At 43.9% G+C, this 23,825-nt stretch overlaps 1 protein-coding gene across 1 annotated transcript in view; it reads left to right on the top strand.

Annotated features, from left to right (window-relative positions):
* Positions 1-1,197: 1,197 nt before the first annotated feature.
* Positions 1,198-23,825, top strand: part of ANAPC4 (anaphase promoting complex subunit 4) — a 44,331-nt gene continuing 21,703 nt past the window's right edge. Inside the window, exons 1-16 of the mRNA XM_081958951.1 lie at positions 1,198-1,374; positions 2,417-2,502; positions 3,389-3,513; positions 5,788-5,893; positions 6,427-6,559; positions 9,998-10,072; positions 11,607-11,633; positions 12,712-12,756; positions 13,659-13,743; positions 16,228-16,338; positions 17,816-17,899; positions 18,834-18,920; positions 20,257-20,321; positions 20,427-20,469; positions 22,606-22,682; positions 23,628-23,728. Of these exons, the coding sequence (XP_081815077.1) occupies positions 3,406-3,513; positions 5,788-5,893; positions 6,427-6,559; positions 9,998-10,072; positions 11,607-11,633; positions 12,712-12,756; positions 13,659-13,743; positions 16,228-16,338; positions 17,816-17,899; positions 18,834-18,920; positions 20,257-20,321; positions 20,427-20,469; positions 22,606-22,682; positions 23,628-23,728 (1,147 nt within the window). The 5' untranslated portion in view covers positions 1,198-1,374; positions 2,417-2,502; positions 3,389-3,405. The remainder of the gene's footprint in view (positions 1,375-2,416; positions 2,503-3,388; positions 3,514-5,787; positions 5,894-6,426; positions 6,560-9,997; positions 10,073-11,606; positions 11,634-12,711; positions 12,757-13,658; positions 13,744-16,227; positions 16,339-17,815; positions 17,900-18,833; positions 18,921-20,256; positions 20,322-20,426; positions 20,470-22,605; positions 22,683-23,627; positions 23,729-23,825) is intronic.

The following is a 23,825-nucleotide window of genomic DNA, read 5'->3' as shown; positions in this document are numbered from 1 at the left end:
CGGTTCCTCCACCAGATGGCGCAAGTAGATCGTGGTTATTTTAGCATCAATTTGCTGCCACCTAGTGGTAGCCCATCCTAGATACTCCTCCCCCTAAGAACAAGTTGCCTTCTGCAGAGTTAAAAACGTGCATTTTGCAAGCTGACTTAAACCCCCTTCGCTGACCTGCTGATCTCGGTCTGGTGCTAACTGGGTTGGATTTTCCTGGTGGTTGTGGATGTATAAAGTGACACCAGACACACACACACACCCCGAAAAAAAAAGGGCAGTTGAGGAAACATGCAGGAAATGAGATGCCTGACAGCTGTTTCCCTGCTAGGACGGGCCAAAATCTGGGATCTGGTGGGATCTTTTTCGGGCAGATCCATTTCATTCAAAGGCCCAAGGTTTGAGTCTGAAAAGATGCTCTTCCAGAAACAGCTCTGGAGTCAAGGAAGATGGGATGGTCGTTACGGGGGCTTCATCCCCGGATGTTTTCCAGAAGAGGACGGACCGCCATTTATCCGGAATGCCACAGGGTCTCTCGTATTAGAGCAAGGGGGGGGGGTGGAGTAGAGGACCTCCAAGGTCTCCTTCCAACCCTACGATCCCATCTTCTGGGTTATGAGTCAGAAGGATGTCCCTGGGATGGGGGGGGGGGGTCAACCTTTTCCAGGTGCCCAGGATGGGGCAGCCACTGGAGAGGCTTCAGGCAGGAGGAGGAGGGGGGAGAAGAAGGAGGAGGAAAGAAGAGGAGAAAGAGGGAGGGAGGTGAAGGAGAAGAGAGGAAGAAAGAGAAGGAGAGAGAAGGAGAAGAGGGGAAAGAAGAAGGAGAAGAGGAAGAGGTAGCAGGAGGCAGGGGAGAAGAAGAGGAGAGGGAAAAGGAGAAAAGAAGGGGAGGATAAAAAGAGGAGGGAAAAGGAGAAAAGAAGGGGAGGATAAAAAGAGGAGGGAAAAGGAGAAAAGAAGGGGAGGAGAAAAAGGAGGAGAGGGAGAAGGAGAAAGGAGAGGAAGAAGAGGTAGCAGGAGGCAGGGGAGAAGAGAAAGAAGGGGGAAGGAGCGAAGAAGGAGAGGTAGGAGGCGGGGGGGGGGAGAAGAAAAGGATGAAAAGGAGAGAGAGGAGGAGGAGGAGGAGGAGAGAGGGATGAGAAGAGAAGAAGAAAAGGAGAAGGAAAAGAAGAAGGAGAGGAGAGCCTCCTTCCCCCCGGGGGACCTTCGGGGCCTATCAGGCGCTGCTCTCCCTCCTCCTGCCGGCAGAGGAAGGGGAGCCGAGCCGCCCGGGGGAGGACGGAGGGAGGGAGGGACGGCCTTGCCGACGCCGCTTCCGGAGCCTCCGACGAACACAGGCGGGAAGGGCTGAGCTTAGCCGGGAAGGAGGCGGAGGCGGCCGGCCAGGTGCGCGCCGGGTTCGGGGTCCTGGGCGGGGGGGAGGGGGGGTCGCAGGAGGGGAGGGGGCTGCTCCTCACCCCCCCATTCTCCCCCCGGCGGGGAGGGGTCTCCTCTGAAGGGAGGGGCGCTTCTCCCTCTCCTCCTCCTCCTCCTCCTCCTCTTCCTCCCTCCACGCCTTACAAAGCTACTGTCTCCTCTTCCCCCCTTCTTCTCTTCCCTCTTTCCTCTCCTCTTCCTCCTCTTCTTCCCCTTTCCTCTCCTCCTCTTCCCCCTCTCCTCTCCCCCTTTCCTTCTATTCTTCCTTCTCTCCTTTCCCCCTCCTCTTCCCCTCTTCTCTTCCTCCCCCTCCTCTTCTGGTTCCTTTCAAAGCTACCATCTCCTCCTCCTCTTCCTCCAAGGTACCACCCCCTCCTCTTCTTTCTCTTCCTCCTCTCCTCCTCCTCCTCTTCCCTCTCTTCTCCTCTTCCTCCTCCTCCTCCTCCTCTGGTTCCTTTGAAAGCTACCACCTTCTCCTCCTCTTTCTCTTCCTCCTCTCCTCCTCTTCCTCCTCTTCTCCTCTTCCTCCTCCTCTCGTTCCTTTGAAAGCTACCACCACCTCCTCCTCCTCCTCCTCTTCTTCCTCCTCTCCTCCTCCTGCTGCTTCTCTTCCTCCTGCTTCTTACAAAGGTGCCATTGAAGCCATCTCTTCCTCCTCTTCCTCCTCTTCCTGCTGCTCCTTACAAAGCTACCATTGAAGCCATGATCTCCAAAACAGTTCAGAGAAATTGTAGCTTTGCTTCTCCCAGGCAGGCAGGCAGCCGTATGCTAAAACGTATGCTTCGTTTTATGTCTGCCAGAACAACAACCCTGGCAGGTAGGCCTGACAGAGGTTTTCAGGGAATCCCACTGCTCCACCTTGCAGATTGTGCACCTTGGATGCCTCCCATTGTTTCCACATTAAATGTCACCCACCCACCCCCAATGGACGTAAGTTTGAACACCTGATCTAACAATCCTGCAGGAGGACGGAAGGCGAAGGGTCCATTTTGACATCTTCAATCTGTTTCAGGCCTTTGCTTCCACTGTCTGGAGTGGACTCACTGGAGGATGTGTGAGGGCCGAATTTGGCACCAAATTTTGCCACTTGCTTTGCAGGTAAAATTGCTCCCAATTTGAGTGTGTCTCCTGATGACTGAGGGACACATTTCATCCATCTATCTCCCATCATATCTTTCTTTTTCTTTCTTTCTTTCTTTCTTTCTTTCTTTCTTTCTTTCTTTCTTTCTTTCTTTCTTTCTTTCTGTCTCTGTCTCTTTTTCTTTCTTTCTTTCTTTCTTTCTTTCTTTCTTTCTTTCTCTCTCTCTCTCTCTCTCTTTTTCTTTCTTTCTCTTTCCCTTTCTGTCTGTCTCTGTCTGTCTCCGTCTCTCTCTGTGTCTGTGTCTGTGTCTCTCTGTCTCCATCTCTATCATCTATCTATTTCTATCTGTCTCTGTAATCTTTATCCCCCCTCTATCTATCTATCTATCTATCTATCTATCTATCTATCTATCTATCTATCTATCTATCTATCTATCTATCTATCTATCTATCTATCTATCTAATTTCTGTGTGCCTGTGTGCGTCTATCATCTCTCTCTCCAACTGTATTATAATATGAACTTTAGGGAAATAATGTTAATATGAATGTGAAAGATGTAGCAAATGAGGAACGATGTTGCACAGAGATGTTTGTACCCGGACGACACGCTGCATAAGGAAAGATGGAATGTTTACCTTTGTAATTGAAAAAAAAAATATATTTAGAAAGGAGAATATATCTGCTGAACAAAACTCCACACTGGCGACACGAAGGGCATCTGGCCAGTAAACACACAGCTCCATTCAGTTGCCCAGACTGCACCTCATTGGAACGGATTACGGGGTCATTAAAAGACAAAAACAACAACAACAACAATCAGTCACTGTCCAGAGTGGGTCCGATCACTCAGATTAAATTAATCTGAGCTAAATCTCATCATGGTTTATATATTTTGGTTTCCAGGTACTGATGCCACCACCATGCCGGCTTTCAGGCAAGTTGGAGAGAAGCAGCTTCCTCAAGAAGTTATTTTTATGGCCTGGTCTCCTAAGAGGGATCTGATTGCCCTGGCAAACAGAGTGGGAGAGGTAAGCGATCCTACGGAGAGCCGTGCGCAGGAGTCGTAGGGCACTCAAAGAAAAACTTGGAATCAACTGTCAATCTTCTCAAAGAGTTGACCTTGGAACTGTGAAACTGTTGGTCTGGGTTAGGGGTGGGGAACCATGGCCCTTTTATGACGCGTGGACTTCAACTCCCAGAATTTCTGAGCCAGCATGATATTCTGGGTGTTGAAGTCCACAATTCTTCAAAGGGCCATCGTTCCCCATCTCTGCTGGCTCAGGAATTCTGGGAGTTGAAGTCCACAAGTCATCAAAGGTCCATCGTTCCCCATCCCTGATCTGGATGATTTTTTCTTACCTGGGTGTTCTGACTGAGCCTTAGCAGAAACAAGAAACAGTCTCCTTGTCACGAAAAAACCCTCTTATATTTCCCTCTTGTGAATTAATGGCATTCACCCACTGAAAAGTCCAGCCAAGAGTCCTTCAAGGAGTTAACTGCAATAACAGACCTTATCGGTTCCTTGCGATAATTGCAAGGCCAAAAGGCTGCAAATTAAGTTCTGGCAAGCAGACTTTGATGCACGAAACACAATGAGCAAAATCTTCAGAAATACGAACTGTTGTCTCCTACGACCACCACTTCCCTTTCCTTCTATTTATTCCCCAGCTGGGGAGGGGCCATTCAGCTTCCACGTGTGCCTTGCTTCCCGAGTCGACTCCTTGTCCTCCGTTGCTCACCTCTCCTAACTGCTCTGTGCATACGTGCATCTGGAAAAGGCCCCAGCTGTTCTTCCTCCTCACTTATCTCAGCCTCCAAAGGCAGCTGCCTCTCTGGTGGCTGGGAAACGGCCCTGGCTCTATCTCTGAGCATCCATCAGAGCCTTCCCCAGGATCCAGAAACGACCCAATTTCTTCCCCAACCTCCTCATCGTCCAAGTCTGCCACCAGCTCTGCTGGTAGCTGGAGGGCCACAACACCTGATTCCAGAGGGATGGAAAAGGTTGTGCAAATTCATTTCTGATTTGCTTGTCGTGTCAGATGATTTAGGAACCAGGCAAGGCTCTGGATTCCACCGGAGTTCTCTCCCTGTGATGGGAAATATTTTACAGGTAGTACTGACATGATGATAGATAGATAGATAGATAGATAGATAGATAGATGATAGATAGATAGATAGATAGATAGATAGATAGATAGATAGACAGAGAGATAGAGAGATTAGAGAGATAAACAGACAGATTAGATAGATAGATGATAGATGATAGATAGATAGAGATTAGAGAGAGAGAGATTAGATAGATAAACAGACAGATTAGATAGATAGATAGATAGATAGATGATAGATAGATAGATAGATAGATAGATGATAGAGATTAGATAGAGATTAGATGGAGAGAGATTAGATAGATAGATGATAGATAGATAGATAGATAGATAGATAGATAGATAGATAGATGATAGATAGATAGATGATAGATAGATAGATAGATAGATAGATAGATAGATAGATAGATAGATAGATAGATGGATATTAGATGGATATTAGATGGATAGATATTAGATGGATATTAGATGGATATTAGATGGATAGATATTAGATAGATAGATAGATAGATAGATAGATAGATAGATAGATAGATAGACAGACAGACAGACAGACAGACAGACACAGAATCAATGAATTCTTCAATGTGATTAGACACACAAGGAGTTTCTCTTTGGTGCATATGCTCTCAGTTTACATAAAAGAAAAGATCCATTTGTCACAAATCATAGGGCACAAATAAGCAATCAAATCATACTAGGAAACAATATAAATCGTAAGGATACTAGCAACAGAATTACAGTCCTATAGTCATAAGTGGGAGGAGATGGGTGATAAGAACGATGAGAAGAGTAATAGTAATAGTAATGCAGCCTTAGTAAATAGTTTGACAGTGTTGAGGGAATAAGTTGTTTAGCAGAGTGATGGCATTAGGGGGAAAAACTGTCCTTGTGTCTAGTTCTGGTGTGCAGTGCTCTATAGCGTCGTTTTGAGGGTAGGAGTTGAAACAATTGATGTCCAGGATGCGAGGGGTCTGTAGATATTTTCACGGCCCTCTTTCTGACTCGTGCAGCGCCCAGGTCCTCAATGGAAGGCAGGATGGTAGCCATTGTTTTCTCTTCAGTTCTGATTCTCCTCTGAAGTCCGTGTCTCTCTTGTTGGGTTGCAGAGCCAAACCAGACTGTTATGGAGGTTGCAGATGACGGACTCAATCCTCCCTCTCTAGAACTGTATTTAATTTCTCCATCTCTTTCTAGGTATTGCTTCACCGCCTGGCAAATTTTCAGCGAGTCTGGAGTTTGCCCCCAAATGAAAGCACGGGCAAAGAAGTATCCGCTCTCGCCTGGAGACCAGATGGCAAAAGTAACGTGTGATAAAACGAAATGTTATATATTAAAGATTGACTTTTCAAATGACTGGATTCCCCCCATCCCCCCATCCCATTCTTACATAGGAGATCAGTGTTGTGACCCGTCAGCGGATCAGGCAGGAGATTCGGACAGTGAGGAGGTTGGGGAGGAACATGGGCCAGTCCTGGAGTCTGGGGAAGGCTCTGATGAGGGCTCTGTGTCGGAGGCAGAGTGGGGGCCAGGGCCGTATGCCAGTTCTCAGCTGCCTTCAGAGTCAGACATCAGTGAGGCAGAGGAACAGCTGGAGCCTGTTCCCAGTGGGCGCATGCGCAGAGTTGCCAGACGAAGGGAACAGCTAAGGAACAGGGGTCGACCTGGGATTCTGCTCTATGTAATCCCCCCTCCCATTCTCCCACAATAGAAAGCATGGCAGGGCTGAAGGCCCAAATGTGAAGATGGCTTCCAGGGCTGACACCCAGATCTCAAAGGAAGTGTCTTCTGTGCACTACATGCTTTAATTCCTCTGCCCCTCCATTCCTTTTGCAGTTCTGGCTTTTGGGCTTGCGGATACGAAGAAAGTTATTCTGTGTGATGTGGAAAAGCCGGAAAGTTTGCACTCTTTTCCGGTCAGCGTTCCTCTTACGTTCATGTACTGGATGGAAGTTACAGAGGAAAACAGGTAAGTGGAAATTCAAGATTGGCCCTCTCTCTCTCTCTCTCTCTCTCTCTCTCTCTCTCTCTCCCTCTCTCCCTCCCTCCCTCCCTCCCTCCCTCCCTCCCTCTCTCTCTCTCTCTCTCTCTCTCTCTCTCTCTCTCTCTCTCTCTCACACACACACACACACACACACACACACACACACACCATGGTTTAATGGTTTTATTAGTTGTCCTGACCCAGGTTTCCTGAGAGCATGAAGCAAACTCCTGGTCCTGACAAAAACCCCTTTTATTAATTTCCTGTGAACTCTGCTCCTTCACATCCAGAAAAGTCTTTCAAGGGAGGATTTACAGTCACAGACCTTCTCTGGCTTGGAGAGCTGCCAGGCTGAGATCTGCAAAACTTGGCAAGGAGTCATCATGAACCAATTAAGCGAACTAAATGTCTCCTGCAAACTCCACGCCCCTTTCGCTCCTCTTTAATTCCCTCTAGGAGGGGCCATTCATCGTCCACCCCTGTTCTTTAGCTGTTCCCTTCGTCTGGCAGCTCTGCGCATGCGCACACTGGGAACAGGCTCCAGCTGTTCTTCTGCCTCACTGATGTCTGACTCTGAAGGCAGCTGATAACTGTCAGACGGCCCTGGCCCCCTCTCTGCCTCCAACACAGAGCCCTCGTCCGAGCCTTCCCCAGACTCCAGGACTTGCCCATCTTCCTCCCCAACCTCCTCACTGTCCGAGTCTGCTGCCAGCTCTGCTGGTGGGCCACAACATTAATATTCCCCAGCAATTCCCTTCCCCAAAAACCTAGAACTGTCCCAATTAAGTTCCAGCCGCGACCAATGCCAGTCCACAGAGCAATGACCAATGAGTCCACAAGACACTTCTCAACCCAAATAAACAGACAAAATTAAATCCATGAGACAAGAGACTTCACAAAGAAAGAAAATGTCCAGAGTTCAACAAGGCACAATCCAAAGTCAAGGCAGGAACCACAATGACCAGAAAACAAACGCACAGCTAGGAAACGAACAGGTTGTTCCCAGCATCGCCTCCATCCGTTTGATGTGCTAAATAGCCGGCTTCCAGTGCATCCCATCAAGAGGGGCAAGGCTGCCTCCTTGCAAGTAATCTGGCTGACCTTCTCTGCTCCTGCCTTTTCCCTGCCCTGCGTGTTCTTGGATCAAATGCAGAAGGCAGTTCCTCCTCCTCTTCACTGCCTGGGCTCCAGCTGCATCCTTTCTCCACCTGGAGCCTCAGAGCTGTCCTGCTACAGCTGTGCTTCAGCCAAATCCCTCTTAAATGGCTTCTTGGAGTCATTGACTGACTCCCCTCCAGATGTGCCAGGAACTGGTTCATCTTCCTCTGAGCTGACATCTGGACAGATAACTGGGAAAGCGTCCAGGGGTCATCACAACAATTCAGTTAGAATATGGATAATAATTTAGATCTGAGTTTCTGTTAATAATTTCAAAATCAGCTGTCAGGGTTCCAAATAGCATCCAAAATTAAATCAGAGTCCGAGGCAAAGGATTCCTCAAAGTTCCAATTTAATAAGAGAGCCATGTTGGCACATCTGGGAAAACCCGAATCCGAAAGCTTCCCGGTTTTCCCCCACCCAGCTGAAAGTTCAAGATCTTGCCCCCACACCCACCAGTCCATCCCATGGTCCAATCTCCCACTGCCACACTGGCAGCTTCCACCCATCTAGTTCTGGTCAGGTGCAGAGACAAAGGATGACCTTGGCTTTCTAGAAAGAATGTTGTTATGGCTACATCTCACCTAACTCCATACAATCCCCCCTCCCGTTTTCCCACCATAGAAAAACGCATAGTAGAATAATAGAAAGTGTGGCAAGCCAAAGATCCAAAAGAAAAGACATCAGCCTTCAAAGTGGGTTGTAACTTTCACACACCTCAAAAGAGAATTGTGTTGGACAGAAAAGAGGATGATAAAAAATGTGTATAGCTATTTATTGAGTATTAAATTAGAGGAAGAACAAGTGAAAGAAACAGTGATAGTCTGGGCAAAAACCTTTGCTTATACAGTAGAATTAGCTAAATGGCAGCAATTACGGTATAGAAATTATAAATTAACAATGTCAGCTGCACATGAAGGGAATTTGTATAAGATGTTTTACAGATGGCACCGGCTAGACTAGCCAAGATGTTTAAAGACAAATCTGTGGGGTTTGTTCCCTATTTATATACAATAGTTTGTCCTGATTGTGTTGGTGGGAGTGTGATTTTCTCTCTGGTAGATCCTTCATTAGGATATTGCTTTCTGCTTGGTTGTTTGTCTAGTGTTAATCCCTGCTTATCTGGGTGAGAGTGTTGTAGTCCTTTTGCTTCTTTCTTTGCTTTTTAAAAAATTGCCTCTTTTGAATGGTTTGTAAATATGTTTTCTTTCTACATGACTGATTTGTCTGAATGCCAAGTTTCTAGAAAATCCCTAGTATTTTTGGGATTTAGCTTGGTTTCCCTACAAAATTATGTCAAGATATTGCGAGATTAAAGAGTTTTTATCCTGTCTTCTGACTGCTAGTTAAGGTTCATGGATGGACTCTACAAGCCTTCGGCCAGATTGGCGAAGTTGTTTAAAGACAGATCAGCTAAATGTTGGAAATGTCATCAGACACCTGGCTCGTACTATCATATGTGGTGGACTTGCATAGAGGCAAAAAAAATATTGGACTAAAATACATACGGGGCTGGAAAAGACAATACAACAACATATTGACTTAAAACCTGACATGTTTTTGTTGGGGATTTTACCAGAAAACTATAGTAAAGAAGATGTATATTTGATTATCCATGTTATCACAACAGCTCAAAATTGGAAAAGCAAAGAGATTCCCTACACAGGAGAATGCGATTAGGAAAATACGTGCAGAAATGAATAGATTGACACTGGCTATTATAAAGAGAAAGAATAAAAATTCAGAAATGCCCGAAAAAAATTACAGAGCAAAAGATAGAACTGAAACTGGAATCGTTCTTATTAGACCTGAAAATGGGCAATAAATCTCAATACATAATACTACACCTACTCACTGCAGCTGGATCGCCTTCGCACAAAACGTTTTTTTGTCTTGTTTTCTCTGTATTTGATTTTTCCCCCTGTTTTTAGAGGTTAAAATGTTTAATAAAAACTAAAGAAATAAATAAAGAACAAACCGATTATTATACAACTCGGGAATGTTTTTACCAATAGTTAGAGAACAGACATAAGAATTAATAGTAAAAGAAGTTGTGTAAAACATAGAAAATGTATTAATGGTTAATATCATTAATAGGGTTAAATAAATCCATGATGAGGATTGTTGTAGCATCAGACATTTAAGGTATGGGAAATTAAGCTAAGAATAGATTAAATAATGAATGTGACTGCAAATGTTAATTGTTGAAAGAGAGATACCAGGATCTTCCAGGTGATAAATCCAAGTGTCATTCTTTCATTTCAGCGTTCTCACTTCCTTTTATAATGCTGAAGACGAGTCCAGCCTTCTACTTCCTAGGTTGCCTGCCTTGCCGAAGAAGTAAGTTGTGTCGTCAGGAGGGAAGTTGTGGAAGTGTGTAGGGAGCCTGGTCTTCACAAGTCTTGGATGGTTGAATGAAGCCAATTTTTAGAACCGGAGGCAGTTTCTGCCGTTGAACGTAATGCCTGAATTTGCGGCCTGATCGTTGGGTGTTTTATGATTTTAGATAGATATATTTTTTACACCAAGTGTAAGCAAGATTAGTGGGATGCGGTGACTCAGTGGCTAAGACGCTGAGCATGTCGATCAGAAAGGTCGGCGGTTCGAATCCCTAGCGCCTCGTAACGGAGTGAGCTCCCGTGACTTGTCCCAGCTTCTGCCAACCTAGCAGTTCGAAAGAACGTAAAAAATGCAAGTAGAAAAATAGGAGCCACCTTTGGTGGGAAGGGGACAGCGTTCCATGCGCCTTCAGCATTGAGTCATGCCAGCCACATGACCACGGAGACATCTTCGGACAGCGCAGGCTCTTCGGCTTTGAATCAGAGATGAGCACCGCCCCCTAGAGTTGGGAACGACTAGCACATATGTGTGAGGGAACCTTTACCTTTAAGGCAAGATTACTCAGAAGTAAGCCCGTTGAGTAGAATGGATTTACTCCTAGGGCAGTGCAGAGGCTCAGAATAAGCCTGCTTGAATTAAATAGTGTTTCAACCTTAGCCACACTTTTGAGAGACTGAGGGTTTTTGCTAATATTCACAATGGTTTCACTGGTACAACAATGTCGGAGATCTTTTGGGGCCATATCAATCTGGGGGCAGTTTGATGATTTCTGGTCAAGTTTGAAAGGATGGTTTTTGGAAATCTCAAGGAGTGGTGCGGTGGCCTAGAGGTCTCACAATCAGGTGGCCCTGAGTTTGATCCTAGGTAGAGACCGATATTTCTCTTTCTGGCCATACTGAGAATATATCTGCTGAACAAAACTCCGCATTGGCAACAGGGAAGAGCATCCGGCCAGTAAACACTCTGCTAATTCAGTTGCCAAGACTCCACCCCGCAAGGGATTATGGGATGGTTAAAAGAGGATAATTGGAAGTCTCCAGATTATCTTGGAATGGAATTGCCCAGAAGAAGTTTTGGCCTAATCCACAGCAAGAATAGAATTAATACGACCTGAGTTATTATAAATTACTGTGTTTCCCCGAAAACAAGACACGGTCTTATTTTGTTTTGGCTCCTGAAATAAGCGCTTGGCCTTATTTTCGGGGACGTCTTATTACTTTTGAAGTGCAGGAGGCGGTGAGCGTGGTCACCTCACGGCTGCTGCTGTGTTGCAATATTTTTGGGAAGGGCTTATTTTCAGGGGAGGGGTTATTTTAGCACATGCACTCAAAAGCCTGATTGGGCTTATTATCCGTGGAGGTCTTATTTTCGGGGAAACAGGGTATAATGCTACTTGTATGTTGTGTTTTAATAACTGCAGGGAACATGGAGATGTTTTATCTATCCATCCATTCATCCCTCCCTCCCTTGTTTAATTAGCAAACCATCCTCACCAGTCTCTGAATCTGCTTGTTCTTGTTTTTTTTAAATACAGCTACAGTACCACAGCAAAGATTTTCAGGTAAAACTCCCATTTGTTTACTCTTGAGAATTTTGAGAATGAGGGTTTGGTCATTGATTTTTTTAAACTAATTTATAATATAAAATACAAAAGAAAACAGTGGGAAAATGAGGGAGAAGGAAAACGTGTAGGGAAAGAGGGGAAAAGAAAAAAAATGAGTTTGGTGTACTAGAAATTCCCTTTGGTGTACACCAGGGGTGTCCAAACTTGGGAACTTTAAGACTTGTGGACTTCAACTTCCAGAATTCCCCAGCCAGCATGGCTGGCTGGGGAATTCTGGGAGTTGAAGTCCACAAGTCTTAAAGTTCCCAAGTTTGGACACCCCTGGTGTACTAGAATAGGATAACAGCATGAAACCCAATTTTTGTTTACTTTTACATAGTAATATAAACTAGCCATTTTTATCACAATAAGGGACGCAGTGGCTCAGTGGTTTAGACACTGAGCTTGTCGATCAGAAAGGTCAGCAGTTCAGCGGTTCAAATCCCTAGCGCCGTGTAACGGAGTGAGCTCCCGTTACTTGTCCCAGCTTCTGCCTGCTTCTGCAGGTAAAAAATGCAAGTAGAAAAATAGGAACCACCTTTGGTGGGAAGGGAACAGCGTTCCGTGCGCCTTTTGGCATTGAGTCATGCCGGCCACATGACCACGGAGATGTCTTCGGACAGCGCTGGCTCTTCGGCTTTGAAACGGAGATGAGCCGAGCACATATGTGAGAGGGGAACCTTTACCTTTTTATAACAACAAACCAATCTAAAATCCAAAATCAAAGTTTCATTTCCCCCCCACCTCAAGCACAAAGTCCAGAAGTAGTTTCCAAGTAAAAACAAACGTAATTTTGATTTTTTTTCTTTTATCCAAGCGCTCAATTTAGCCATCTCTTCTAACTTCACCAACTTCTGCAGCTCTTTGTCTATTATGGGGAAATCCTTCTATTTTTGTGCATAAAGTAATCATGCTTGCCGCCAAGATATATAACAGCAAAGTTTCCAATTCCTTCCCCAGGTCTTTATCCATTAAACCCAAAAAAGGTTTCTGGTTTTAGAGCTTCTTTTAACTGATCTTGATTATTATATTTTAGTGAAGAAAAATCGGATGAAATTATGAAACTCATGGGAGACGTCAGGTAACTATATTTTTTTCTTAATTATTTTCCAAAGAGGGGGGAAAATTAGGTTTTGGTTGAGGGCATCTAATAGGAAACCTGACAAGTTTTGCTCAAGAAGCAAATGAAACCTCCTTTCAATTCTCTTTCAGTAGCGTCTCCTCCTTTGGGGTTCAGACTGGAAGCTGGGTAGGACTTCTGGGGGTGTCGTAAAATTGTATCATTTGCACTTCCAAGCAAGGATGCTGAAAAGGGAGCAATTTGTTTGATTAATCTGATTTGATTAAATGTCTCACTTAGCACCCTATATTTTGGGCTCAATTGCAGTCATAAGTTGAGGACTACCTGTATACATATCCAAGCGATGGCCAAGACTGATCTTTTTTCTAACCTGACTGCATCCATTACTTTCTCTGTTTCCTTCTCTCTCTCTCTGTTTCTCTCCTCTGTCCCCCTCTCTCTCTTTCTCTCCTCTCCCTGTCTCTCTCTGCCTCTCTTTCTCTCTCTCTTTCTCTTTCTCTCTCTTTCTCTCCTCTCTCTCTCTCTCTCTCTCTCTCTCTCTCTCTCTCTCTCTCTCCTCTGTCTCTCTTTCTCTCCTCTCCCAATCTCTCTCTGCCTTTCTCTCTGTCTCTCTCTCTCTCTCTCCTCTGTCTCTCTCTATGTGTCTCTCTCTCCTCTCTCTGTTTCTCTCTTCCTTTCTCTCTGTCTCTGTCTCTCTCTCCTCTGTCTCTCTCTATGTGTCTCTCTCTCCTCTCTCTGTTTCTCTCTTCCTTTCTCTCTGTCTCTGTCTCTCTCTCCTCTGTCTCTCTCTATGTGTCTCTCTCTCCTCTCTCTGTTTCTCTCTTCCTTTCCTCTCCCTGTCTCTCTCTGTCTCTCCTCTCTCTCTCTCTCTCTCTGACCCTCTTTTTATCTTTTCTATGTAGGCTTAATGCCCTGGTTCTTGGAGGCGTTGATGGGTTCATTGAGATCTATGCTTACGGAATGTACAAGATTGCGACCATAACAGGGGTATGTAGTGCCTTTTGCTGTCACAATTGTTCAGTAAAAATGTTCTTCCCTTCAGACGACCAGAGGTGCTTTTCCAAAAGGCAGCTGGTCTTTCTTGTGGTTTTTTTCCCCTCTTGAAAACATTTCGCTTCTCATCCGAGAAGCTTGTCCAGTTCTTCAGAAAAGAAGGGTCCTTCTTCAGAATTGTTTAAGAAGTGAAACATTTTTAAGGAAACTATTTTGAAGTTCTAATGAACTTCTGAACTGAAGAAGCTTCTTGGACGAGAAGCTGAACATGTTTTAAGGGGAAAAAAATCCAAGAAAGTCCAGTTGGTTTTTGGAAAAGCACCTTTGGGACAACCATGGGTTGGATGATTGAGAATCATCCCTTCAGAGATTTGCTTTGTGTCAGAGTTTGCAGCAGCAATCACACCCAGAAAGCACACACAGGTAGCTGATTCAGCAGGATTCATTAACTTCTCTTTATATGTAATATAACACATGAAATAAATATACAACACCCAAAGCAGGTTTTTCCAATGTGGTAGCAAAAACGAGCAAACACAGGCAGAGGGAGAGAACAGTTTCAGTTCAGAGCAGTAGACTAGTTTAGAGCTCAGCACAGACTCAGAGATACAGAGCTAAGCCACGCCCAGGCTCCTAGCTGTCTCCAGCAAATACTGTTTCAGCTTCCAAACAGCCTTCATTGGCTGACTTAGTTCCCATGATTTCCAAGTCATTTAATTCTCATGTACTGACACTTTGCAGCTGGATTTTTTTCTACTTTCCTACTTTCTCCCTTCCCATCTGAAAATATGGACGAGAGAGTCGGCTCTTGACAATTTCACATTCAATTATTGGATTGGGCTTCCTGCTGTATGCATTTCTTCCCATCTCACAAGTTTTAGATCCAGCTGGAGAACAGCTTATTTACCTCTTTAATGCTTTGGATAAAACTGCAACTGTTTAGTTTCATTTTTAAAAAAAAATATAAATGGGTTCAGTCATTCTAAATCTAAACCCCAAAGATCCATGGCAACAAAAACTATGAAAATCACTGAGTTGTTCAGTTAAAACAAGATTCTTTACAGCAAACATTTTGAGCGATCGCAATGCGAGTTTCAATGAAGTATAAACTCACCATTTTTAAACAGATTACAGGTAGTCCTCGACTTACAACATTTCATTTAATGACCATTCAAAGTTACAACGTGTTCTGACCTGGGCTTCCCCAGCAGCACGAAGCCAAGTCCTCGTCCCGATTTTATTGAATTGACAGTGAATTCCTCTCCAGCAAAGTCTTCCCTCTCCCACAGTCTTTCAAGATAGTTCACAATTAGCGACCTTTATCAGGCTTGGAGAGTGGCCAGGCTGAGATCTTTCAGACGCTGCAATGCTTGGAATGAACTAAGTGTCACCTGCAAACTCCACTCCCCTTTCGCTCCTCTTTTATTTCCTCTGGGAGGGGCCATTCATCGTCCACCTGTGGCCTTACTCCCAAGTCGACCCCTGTTTTTTAGCTCTTCCCTTCGGCTGGCAGCTCTGTGCATGCGCACACTGGGAACAGGCTCCAGCTGTTCTTCTGCCTGACTGATGTCTGACTCTGAAGGCAGCTGATAACTGTCAGACGGCCTTGGCCCTCTCTCTGCCTCCGACACAGAGCCCTCACCAGAGCCTTCCCCAGACTCCAGGACTGGCCCATCTTCCTCCCCAACCTCCTCACTGTCTGAATCTGCTAGCCACTGGCGGGCTACAACACAATAACCCTGAAATAAGTGACTTACGACCATTTCCCCCACCTACGACCATTGTAGCTGCCCTCTGGTGATCAAAATTCAGCCGCTTGACAACTGACTCATTTATGACGGTCGCAGTCTGCTGGGGTCACATGACTCCCCTCTTGCGACCTTCTGACAAGCAATGTCAGCGGGGAAGCCCGATTCACTCAACGACCATCTTACTAATGTAACAACTGCCATGATTCACTTAACAATGGTGGCAAGGATGGTCGTGCACCAGAGCAAAATTCATTTCAAAATGTCTCCCTCGGCGATAGAAAGTTTGTTCTCAGTCGTGGTCGTAAGTCAAGGACTACCTGTAGAGCAAACCTATTACCTTTTAAGCACAGCAGGATAAACAATAAAGACAGGAACAAACAACCTCACATTTGTATCGCCTGCTACTATGAAAGACAAAGAATACAACAGCTTGCAGTGGGAACCGTTTTTAAATGCTGTGTTTCCCCGAAAATAAGACAGGGTCTTATTTGATTTTGACCCCCAAAATAAGCGCTTGGCCTTATTTTCGGGGAGGTCTTATTATTTTTGAGGTGCAGGAAGAGGTGAGCATGGTCACCTCATGGCTGCTGCTGCGTTGCAATATTTTCGGGGAGGGGATGCACTCAAAAGCCCAATTGTGCCTATTATCCGTGGAGGTCTTATTTTGGGGGGAAACAGGGTATTAAAGAAAATGTGGTTTGTGATTTTTGCCATCCGATCGTTCCAGGTGACAGGTTCCTGCCTTGCTCTGTGCTTATCTAGCGACTTGAAATCACTTTCGGTTGTGACAGAAGTAGACAATTGTCCGGACTCCGATCCCGAAATAACGTACTTCCAAGTGAGTAGAAGATAACGGCCATCCGATGGTTTTCTTGCGCCGTTTTCTTCTGTGGGACGTTAAAAACTTTTCCAGGTCTTATTTAGATAAGAGCCTCACAATCAGGGGGCAGTGAATTCAAACCTAGGTAGAGTCAGTTATTCCTCTCTCTCTGGGCACAATGAGGATATATCTGCTGAATATAACTCCGCATTGGCAACAGGGAAGGGCAGTTGGCCAGTAAACATTCAGCTCCATTCAGTTGCCCAGACTCCACCCCGCAAGGGATTATGGGGTCATTAAAAGAAGATCAATACATTATTTCGATCTACGAAAGGAACAAAGTGTTTACTTTGCAAGCCTATATAAAAACTCCTTCCTCTCAATCTGGTTCTCAATCTGGTTATTTGTTTTGTGAGCTCCACTACCCTGTTTCTCTGAAAATAAGACCTCCCCGGATAATAAGCCCAATTGCATGCTCCATGTGCCCCGTTTTGGCCGGCAGGGTACTGCAGGAAATCCAGGCCAAAAACCAGGGGCCACGCACACCGTCCCATGCCCCATTTTGGCAGGCAGGGTGCTGCAGGAGGCGTCCGTCCTGTCTCCCCCCCTCGGCTGGGCCGCGGAGGAGAACTACAATGCTGATTCGTCCCTCGAAGAAATCCAGTTTGACACCCTGCACTAGATCAAACCGGCTGTCTTAAGGAACCCAGACTCTTAACATTTTGAGAAGGAACATTCATTCCCCCATGATTCCCCCATTTTAAAAACCCAAATTGTGATCCCACATAAAATTAAGAACCTAATGTACCCGAACATAAATCTAACCTGCTGGAAGTGCAAAAGAAAAATGCAAGGGACTTTCTATCAAATATGGTGGAGCTGTCCAGAAACTCAAAAATATTGGATGAAAATTTGGAAATGGATACAGCAAATTACAGAGGAATAAATGGAATACAAACCTGGACTCTTTCTGCTGGGAATAACCCAGGGGAAATATAGAAAGAAAATTAAATACATACTAATACACCTGTTGACTACAGCCAGAATAACGTTTGCCCAATGTTGGAAACAAAGTAATATTTCCCCAGGGGAATTAGTGATTCAGAAAACTTTAGATTGTGCAGAAATGGACAAGTTAACATTAAGATTAAAGGACAAAGAAGAGTCTGAATGCTATGAAATTTGGGATAATTGGTATAAACGGTTGCATAGCAGGAATAAAGTTAATGCAGCCGAGAAACAATAGAGAAATGTATAGAAATGTAGATGAATGTATATAAAGATAGAAGCGATATAAGATTGATATATACAGGTATGATGACATAACAAGGTTACTGTGACGAGTTTTAAGATGTTATAGAGGGAAAAAACGATAAAAAATCTGCTTTAAAAAAATAACCCTTAATTTTTTTATTCTACAACGTTGTACTCAGTTCTGCAATTAGCAGACGGCAAGGAAATATTATCTGATTACTAAATTGGTTCTCTGATTTAGATGGATACCAGTCTGCTCTCAACCTATTTACCAGAAGTGACGCGAATGGCCCGAAAATTTACACACATTTCAACTCTCCTGCAGGTAGGGTAATCAAATATCCATCTTTTTAAAAAAAAAACAAGTTTATTTATATATTTTCCTTCACATACGTTAATATTTTATGAACAGCATGTTGCCTGGGTGCATTTGCTTGACATAATAAAGGTAAAGGTTCCCCTCGCACGTATGTGCTAGTCGTTCCCGACTCTAGGGGGCTGGTGCTCATCTCCGTTTCAAAGCCGAAGAGCCAGCACTGTCCAAAGACGTCTCCGTGGTCATGTGGCCGGCATGACTCATAGCCAAAGGCGCACGGAACGCTGTTCCCTTCCCACCAAAGGTGGTTCCTATTTTTCTACTTGCATTTTTTACTGCTAGGTTGGCAGAAGCTGAGACAAGTAATGGGAGCTCACTCCGTTATGCGGCGCTAGGGATTCGAACCACCAAACTGCTTATCTTTCTGATCGACAAGCTTAATGTCTTAGCCACTATATTATGATTATTTTAAGAGAAATGGTGTCTCAGTGGCTAAGACGCTGAGCATGTCAATCAGATAGGTCAGCGGTTTGAATCCCTAGCACCTCGTAACGGAGTGAGCTCCCGTTACTTGTCCCAGCTTCTGCCAACCTAGCAGTTCAAAAGCACATAAAAAATGCAAGTAGAAAAAGACGTCTTCGGACAGCACTGGCTCTTTGGCTTTGAAACGGAGTTGAGCACCGCCTCCTAGAGCTGGGAACAACTAGCACATATGTGTGAGGGGAACCTTTACCTTATGATTATTTTGATATAAGGCCAATCCTAAGAGGGGAGTTTAATGTAATTGGTAATTCTTTTATCCTGTTAAAGCGATGTGTGCTGTTTTGTTTTTTGCTTGAAAACTGAACATCAGGCTAAAACAGAATGTGATTATAAGGAAATGTACAATTTATGCCTTTTCCCCCTAATATTTGATGATTTCCCCCCCTCTCTTTGCAAACAGTACATAAAGCTTTCGCTGACCTGCATGTGTGAAGCGTGGGAAGAAATATTGTTGCAGATGGATTCGCGATTAACCAAGTTTGTGCAGGTATTCCCAAAGCGATTCTCTCCAATTATTAACCCTTTTTAACTCTAGGCCTACGACCACAATTGAACACTTTTGTCGCTAAGCGAAACATCGGATAAGTGAATTTTGCCCTATTTTATGACTTTTCTCGCCACCGTCATTAAGTGAATCGCTGCCGTTGTTAAAAAAAAAAAGAAACACGGTTGTTAAGTTAAATCTGGTTTTTCCATTGTCAAGAAGGTTGCAAAAGTGGATCATGTGACCCCGGGACACTGCGACCGTCGTAAATGTGAGTCAGTTGCCAAGCGTCGGAATTTTTGATCACCTGACCATGGTCGTAAGTGTGAAAAAGGGTCCTAAGTCACTTTTTTTAAGGGCCGTGGTAACTTTGAATGGTAGCCCTCAATTTACAACAGGTCACTTTTTCGAAGTTATAACGGCCCTGGAAAAAATAAGGGGGGGGGGACACTTAGGATCGTTTTTCACACTTATGAACATGGTCATGTGATCAAAATTCAGATGCGTGACAAGCGACTCATACCGTATTTTTCGGAGTATAAGACGCACCCTTTTTTCCTCAAAAAGAGGCTGAAAATCTGGATGCGTCTTATACACCAAATGCAGCATTTTCGGTCTCCTGAAAACCCCCCCCCCTTCACCATACCCTTATGGAGGCTTCCAGAGAGCTCCTGGGGGCTGGGGAGGGCAGAAGTGAGCCAAAAACGGGCCTTTTTTTGCCCCCCTCCAGCCCCCAGCAGCACTCTATAAGCGTCCATAAGGCTATGCATACAGGTTTTTTTGACAAAAAATGGGCTGTTTTTTTGCTCGTTTTTGCCCCCTCAGAGCACTCTGCAAGCCCCCCCCCCAGGCTATTCATGCCTTTTTTTGGGGGGGGGAAACGGGCCAGTTTTTGTGAAAAACAGGCCGCTTTTGGGAGGTTTGCAGAGTGCAAAAACTTTTTTTCCCCTTTGGTAAAGCTCTTTAACTGATTGATGAAAATTAGATTGATCAAGTGCTGTATCAGCAGAAACACCTATCTATCTACTGTATTTCTCTCTCTCTCTTTATTTCTCTCTCTCTCTTTCTATTTCTCCCTCTACCTTCCCACCTACCTACCTACCTACCAACACACTCTCTCTATCTCTATTTCTCTCTCTCTCCCTTTATCTACCTACTAATATAAATAATAATTTATAAGAAATTTATAAGTAATATAAATAAAATTAATAAAACATGGGGAAAAAACTACGGGTTTGTGGTTGTGTCACTTGACAGTCAGTTCGTAGATTCAAGAAGAGGTTTGAAATGTCGGGGGATAACAATCTCCATTTAAAAAAAATATATATTATATTTTAAGGAGAAGAATACAACCACATCTGTTCAAGATGAATTTATGGAGTTACTTTTGTGGGGCAAAGCAAGGTAAGTATTCCCACCTCATCCACGTTTGATCCTTTTTCCAGCAGGAAAAATAAAAATAAAATGGTGTTCTTTTTTCTTTTACCCTTCTTCTCCCCCTCCAAAAAGTATTGAACTTCAGGCTCTGCTAATGAATCAGCTCACCGTCAAGGTAGGGCAGCTTATACGGTATGAAATTCTTGTGTTTTTTTTATATACTTCGTACATTTTCATTTAACATACACAAATGCTTTGGACACAGTGAGAATATATCTGCTGAATATAACTCCGTATTGGCGACAGGAAAGGGCATCCGGCCAGTAAAACACTCCTCTAGCTCCATTCACTTGCCCAGACTCCACCCTGCAAGGGATTATGGGGTCGTTAAATTAAAATGATGATACATAAGTGATTTGTGAACAGTGTATTGCCCTGGTCATTATTATTGTTTACATAATGTTTTCCCAGCTCCTAATTTCTACTTGGGGACGCAGTGGCTCAGTGGCTAAGACACTGAGCTTGTCGATCAGAAAGGTCGGCAGTTCAATGTTAAATTTACACAGTCACAGAATTTAAGGGAGAACTTTTATAAAATGTTTTGCAGATGGTATTTAGATCCTAAAAAATTATCATGCATGTACCCAAATGTTCAACCAAAATGTTGGAGATGCGGGTGTCTAGATGCTACCTTTTTTCATGTATGGTGGACTTGCAATAAGGTTAAAGCTTTTTGGATAAAAATATGGTGGGTTATGCATAATGTATTTAAGAAAAGAATACAATTTACTCCACAAATGTTTTTACTGGGTATAACTAAGGATTTTACTAAAGGGGAAACAAAATTGGTTTTGTATAAGGTTACAGCAGCTAGGTTGTTGATTGCGCAACATTGGAAAAAAGATTTTTTACCGACAATTGGTCAATGGACTCAGAAGGTGGCGGGGTTCGCCGAAATGGCAAAAATTTCAGCTTTCTTAAAAGGTCAGAAACAGGAGAATTATACACAGGAATGGGTAAAATGGATTGATTATATACAGAATAAATATCAGACTAGGAAGTACTATGTAGCCTTTAGATAAGAATGTCTAGATTGGGTTCTTGATAGGTGATCAGAGTAAATAATATATGGGGTGCTTGGAATTGTTAGAGTGGTGTATAGCGGAAGTCAGGGGGGTGGGTTTGATTGGGAGGTGAGGGAGGGTTAGGGTGGAGGGTGGGGAAATATATATGCATAATAAATTTAGAAGATGGGATTAATGAGATATTGCTACTTTAAGAGAAACTTATATTATGATTTATATATGTTTAATTAATTTAGATGACGGGGTTATTGGGATATTGTCAAGAGAAACTTATATTATGATTGTTGGGAGGCGAGGGGGGCACAATATTTGAATGAGAAATCTATTTTAAGACAGGGGGGGAGGAGAGGGGGTATAGTATTTGTATGTGATTTACATTATATGGCGGGGGGGGTAAAAAGGGGGAAAATTTGTTTGTATAAAACTTTTTCAATAAAAAAAAGAAAGAAAGGTCGGCAGTTCGAATCTCTAGCGCCGCGTAACGGAATAAGCTCCTGTTACTTGTCCCAGCTTCTGCCAACCTAGCAGTTCGAAAGCACGTAAAAAATGCAAGAAGAAAAATAGGAGCCACCTTTAGTGGGAAGGGAACAGCATTCAGTGCACTTTGGGTGTTGAGTCATGCCGGCCACATGACCACGGAGATGTCTTTGGACAGCGCTGGCTCTTCGGCTTTCAAAGGGAGATGAGCACCGCCCCCTAGAGTTGGGAACGACTAGCACATATGTACAGGGGGAATCTTTACCTTTACCTTTTAATTTCTACTTCTATTATGCCACTGTTTATAAAACAAATCCCACATTTGAAAGCATTCTGTATATCTTCCTTCTCTTTTATCTTTAATATGACTCTATCCATTTCTGAGCAATCTAATATTTTTTAAAGTTACATTCTTATTCTTTTGGTGTTTCCTCCTTTTTCCAATACTGTGCAAATGAAATTCTTGCCTCCGTCAAAACATGCAGTATTAAATACAGATTCCGCTTATTATATTTTCCGGGTACTATACCTAACAGAAATATTTCTGGTTTACAATCTCTAGGAAGCTTTTTAACATTTTTTCCCTAACCCTGTGTGCATTTTTAGCCAATAATTCTTTGCTTTGCCCGGTGTCTGATTGCATTTCCAGCATATGGAGGACATGGTTTTAAACATCTTTGCTGGAAATTCTTATGGTTTGTGTTGGTTTGTCCCGCTTGACTAAGGATGTCGTTTCTTTCCCCCCACAGGGTTTAAAAAAGCTTGGACAGTCAATGGAATCTTCCTATTCCAGCATCCAAAAACTTGTGATAAGTCACCTGCAGAGGTAAAATTCAGCAGGCGCATGGACTTAGATGCGTTGGTGATGTTTCTTAATTCAGAGACCTCTCAATATTACTATTGCTCTTTTCTCAATTGTAGCTCTAAACCAGGGTTTTGCAATTTTGGCAACTTTAAGACCTCTGCTCTGGCTGGGGAATTCTGGGAGTTGTAGTCCACAGGTCTTAAAGTAGCCAAGATTGGGAAGACCCTTCTCTAAACCCCGACATCACTTAAAACATGTGCTTGTCTGGGTCACTTCCTTCTGTTAGAAAGAGGAATAAAGATTTGGACTTTGCAGCTGGACGAGGGATTCCTTGATCGGGTTGAATTTTTGATGGGTAATGATTTGTTTCAAAAATTACACTCCATCAGAATAGAGGGAAAACCTAAAGGAAGGAGGGAGGGAGGGAAGAAGAGGAGAGGGAAGGAAAGGAAAGGAGAAAAAAAGAAAAAGGGAGGGAAGGAAGGAAAAAAGAGGAGGGGACAGCAGAGAGGAAAGGAGAGGGGGAGGGAAAGGAAAAGTGGAAGAAGCAAGGAAGGAAAAGAGAGGAGGGGAGAGAAGGGAAGGAAAGGAGGATGGAAGGAAGGAAATGAGGGGAGAGGAGAGGAGGGAAGAGGAAAAGGAGGGAAAGGAAAGGTGGAAGAAGGAAGGAGAGAGGGGAGGAAGAAGGGAAGGGAAAGGAAATGAGAAGAGAAAGAAAAAAGAAAGAGAAAAAGGAAGTAAGAGAAAGAGAGGGAAGAAGGAAAAGAAAGGATCCCATAAACCTATTTCCATTTTGGTTTGTTTTTATTGGTCTGGCAGACAAAGAGCCCCCCAACCCCACCCCAAAAATCCACAACTTGTTTGGTTCTTCACTCCCCCCTCCCCTTTTCGGCTCGCTTTCGGTACCCCTGACAGGCTGATTTTTCTCCCAACCTTTTTAATGCGTTTCCCCCGTTGCTTTGATAGCGGTTCGGAGGCCTTGCTCTACCACTTGAGCGAGCTGAAAGGCATGGCTTTGTGGAAGCAGAAATACGAATCTCTTGGCTTGGACGCCTCCGGAATAGAAGGTACAGGAACGTCTCACCGATTTCGAGGTTGAGGTCGCGTTCACCCAGCCTTCCATCGCATTTATTCTGTCTTTATCATTTATTCAAGAATGAAAAA

Source organism: Natrix helvetica (assembly GCF_964273705.1).
Source record: "Natrix helvetica genome assembly, chromosome: 7".
NCBI classification, from domain to species: Eukaryota; Metazoa; Chordata; class Lepidosauria; order Squamata; family Natricidae; genus Natrix; species Natrix helvetica.
Note: the sequence above shows the minus strand (reverse complement) of the source record. Positions and strands in the feature narration are given on the sequence as shown.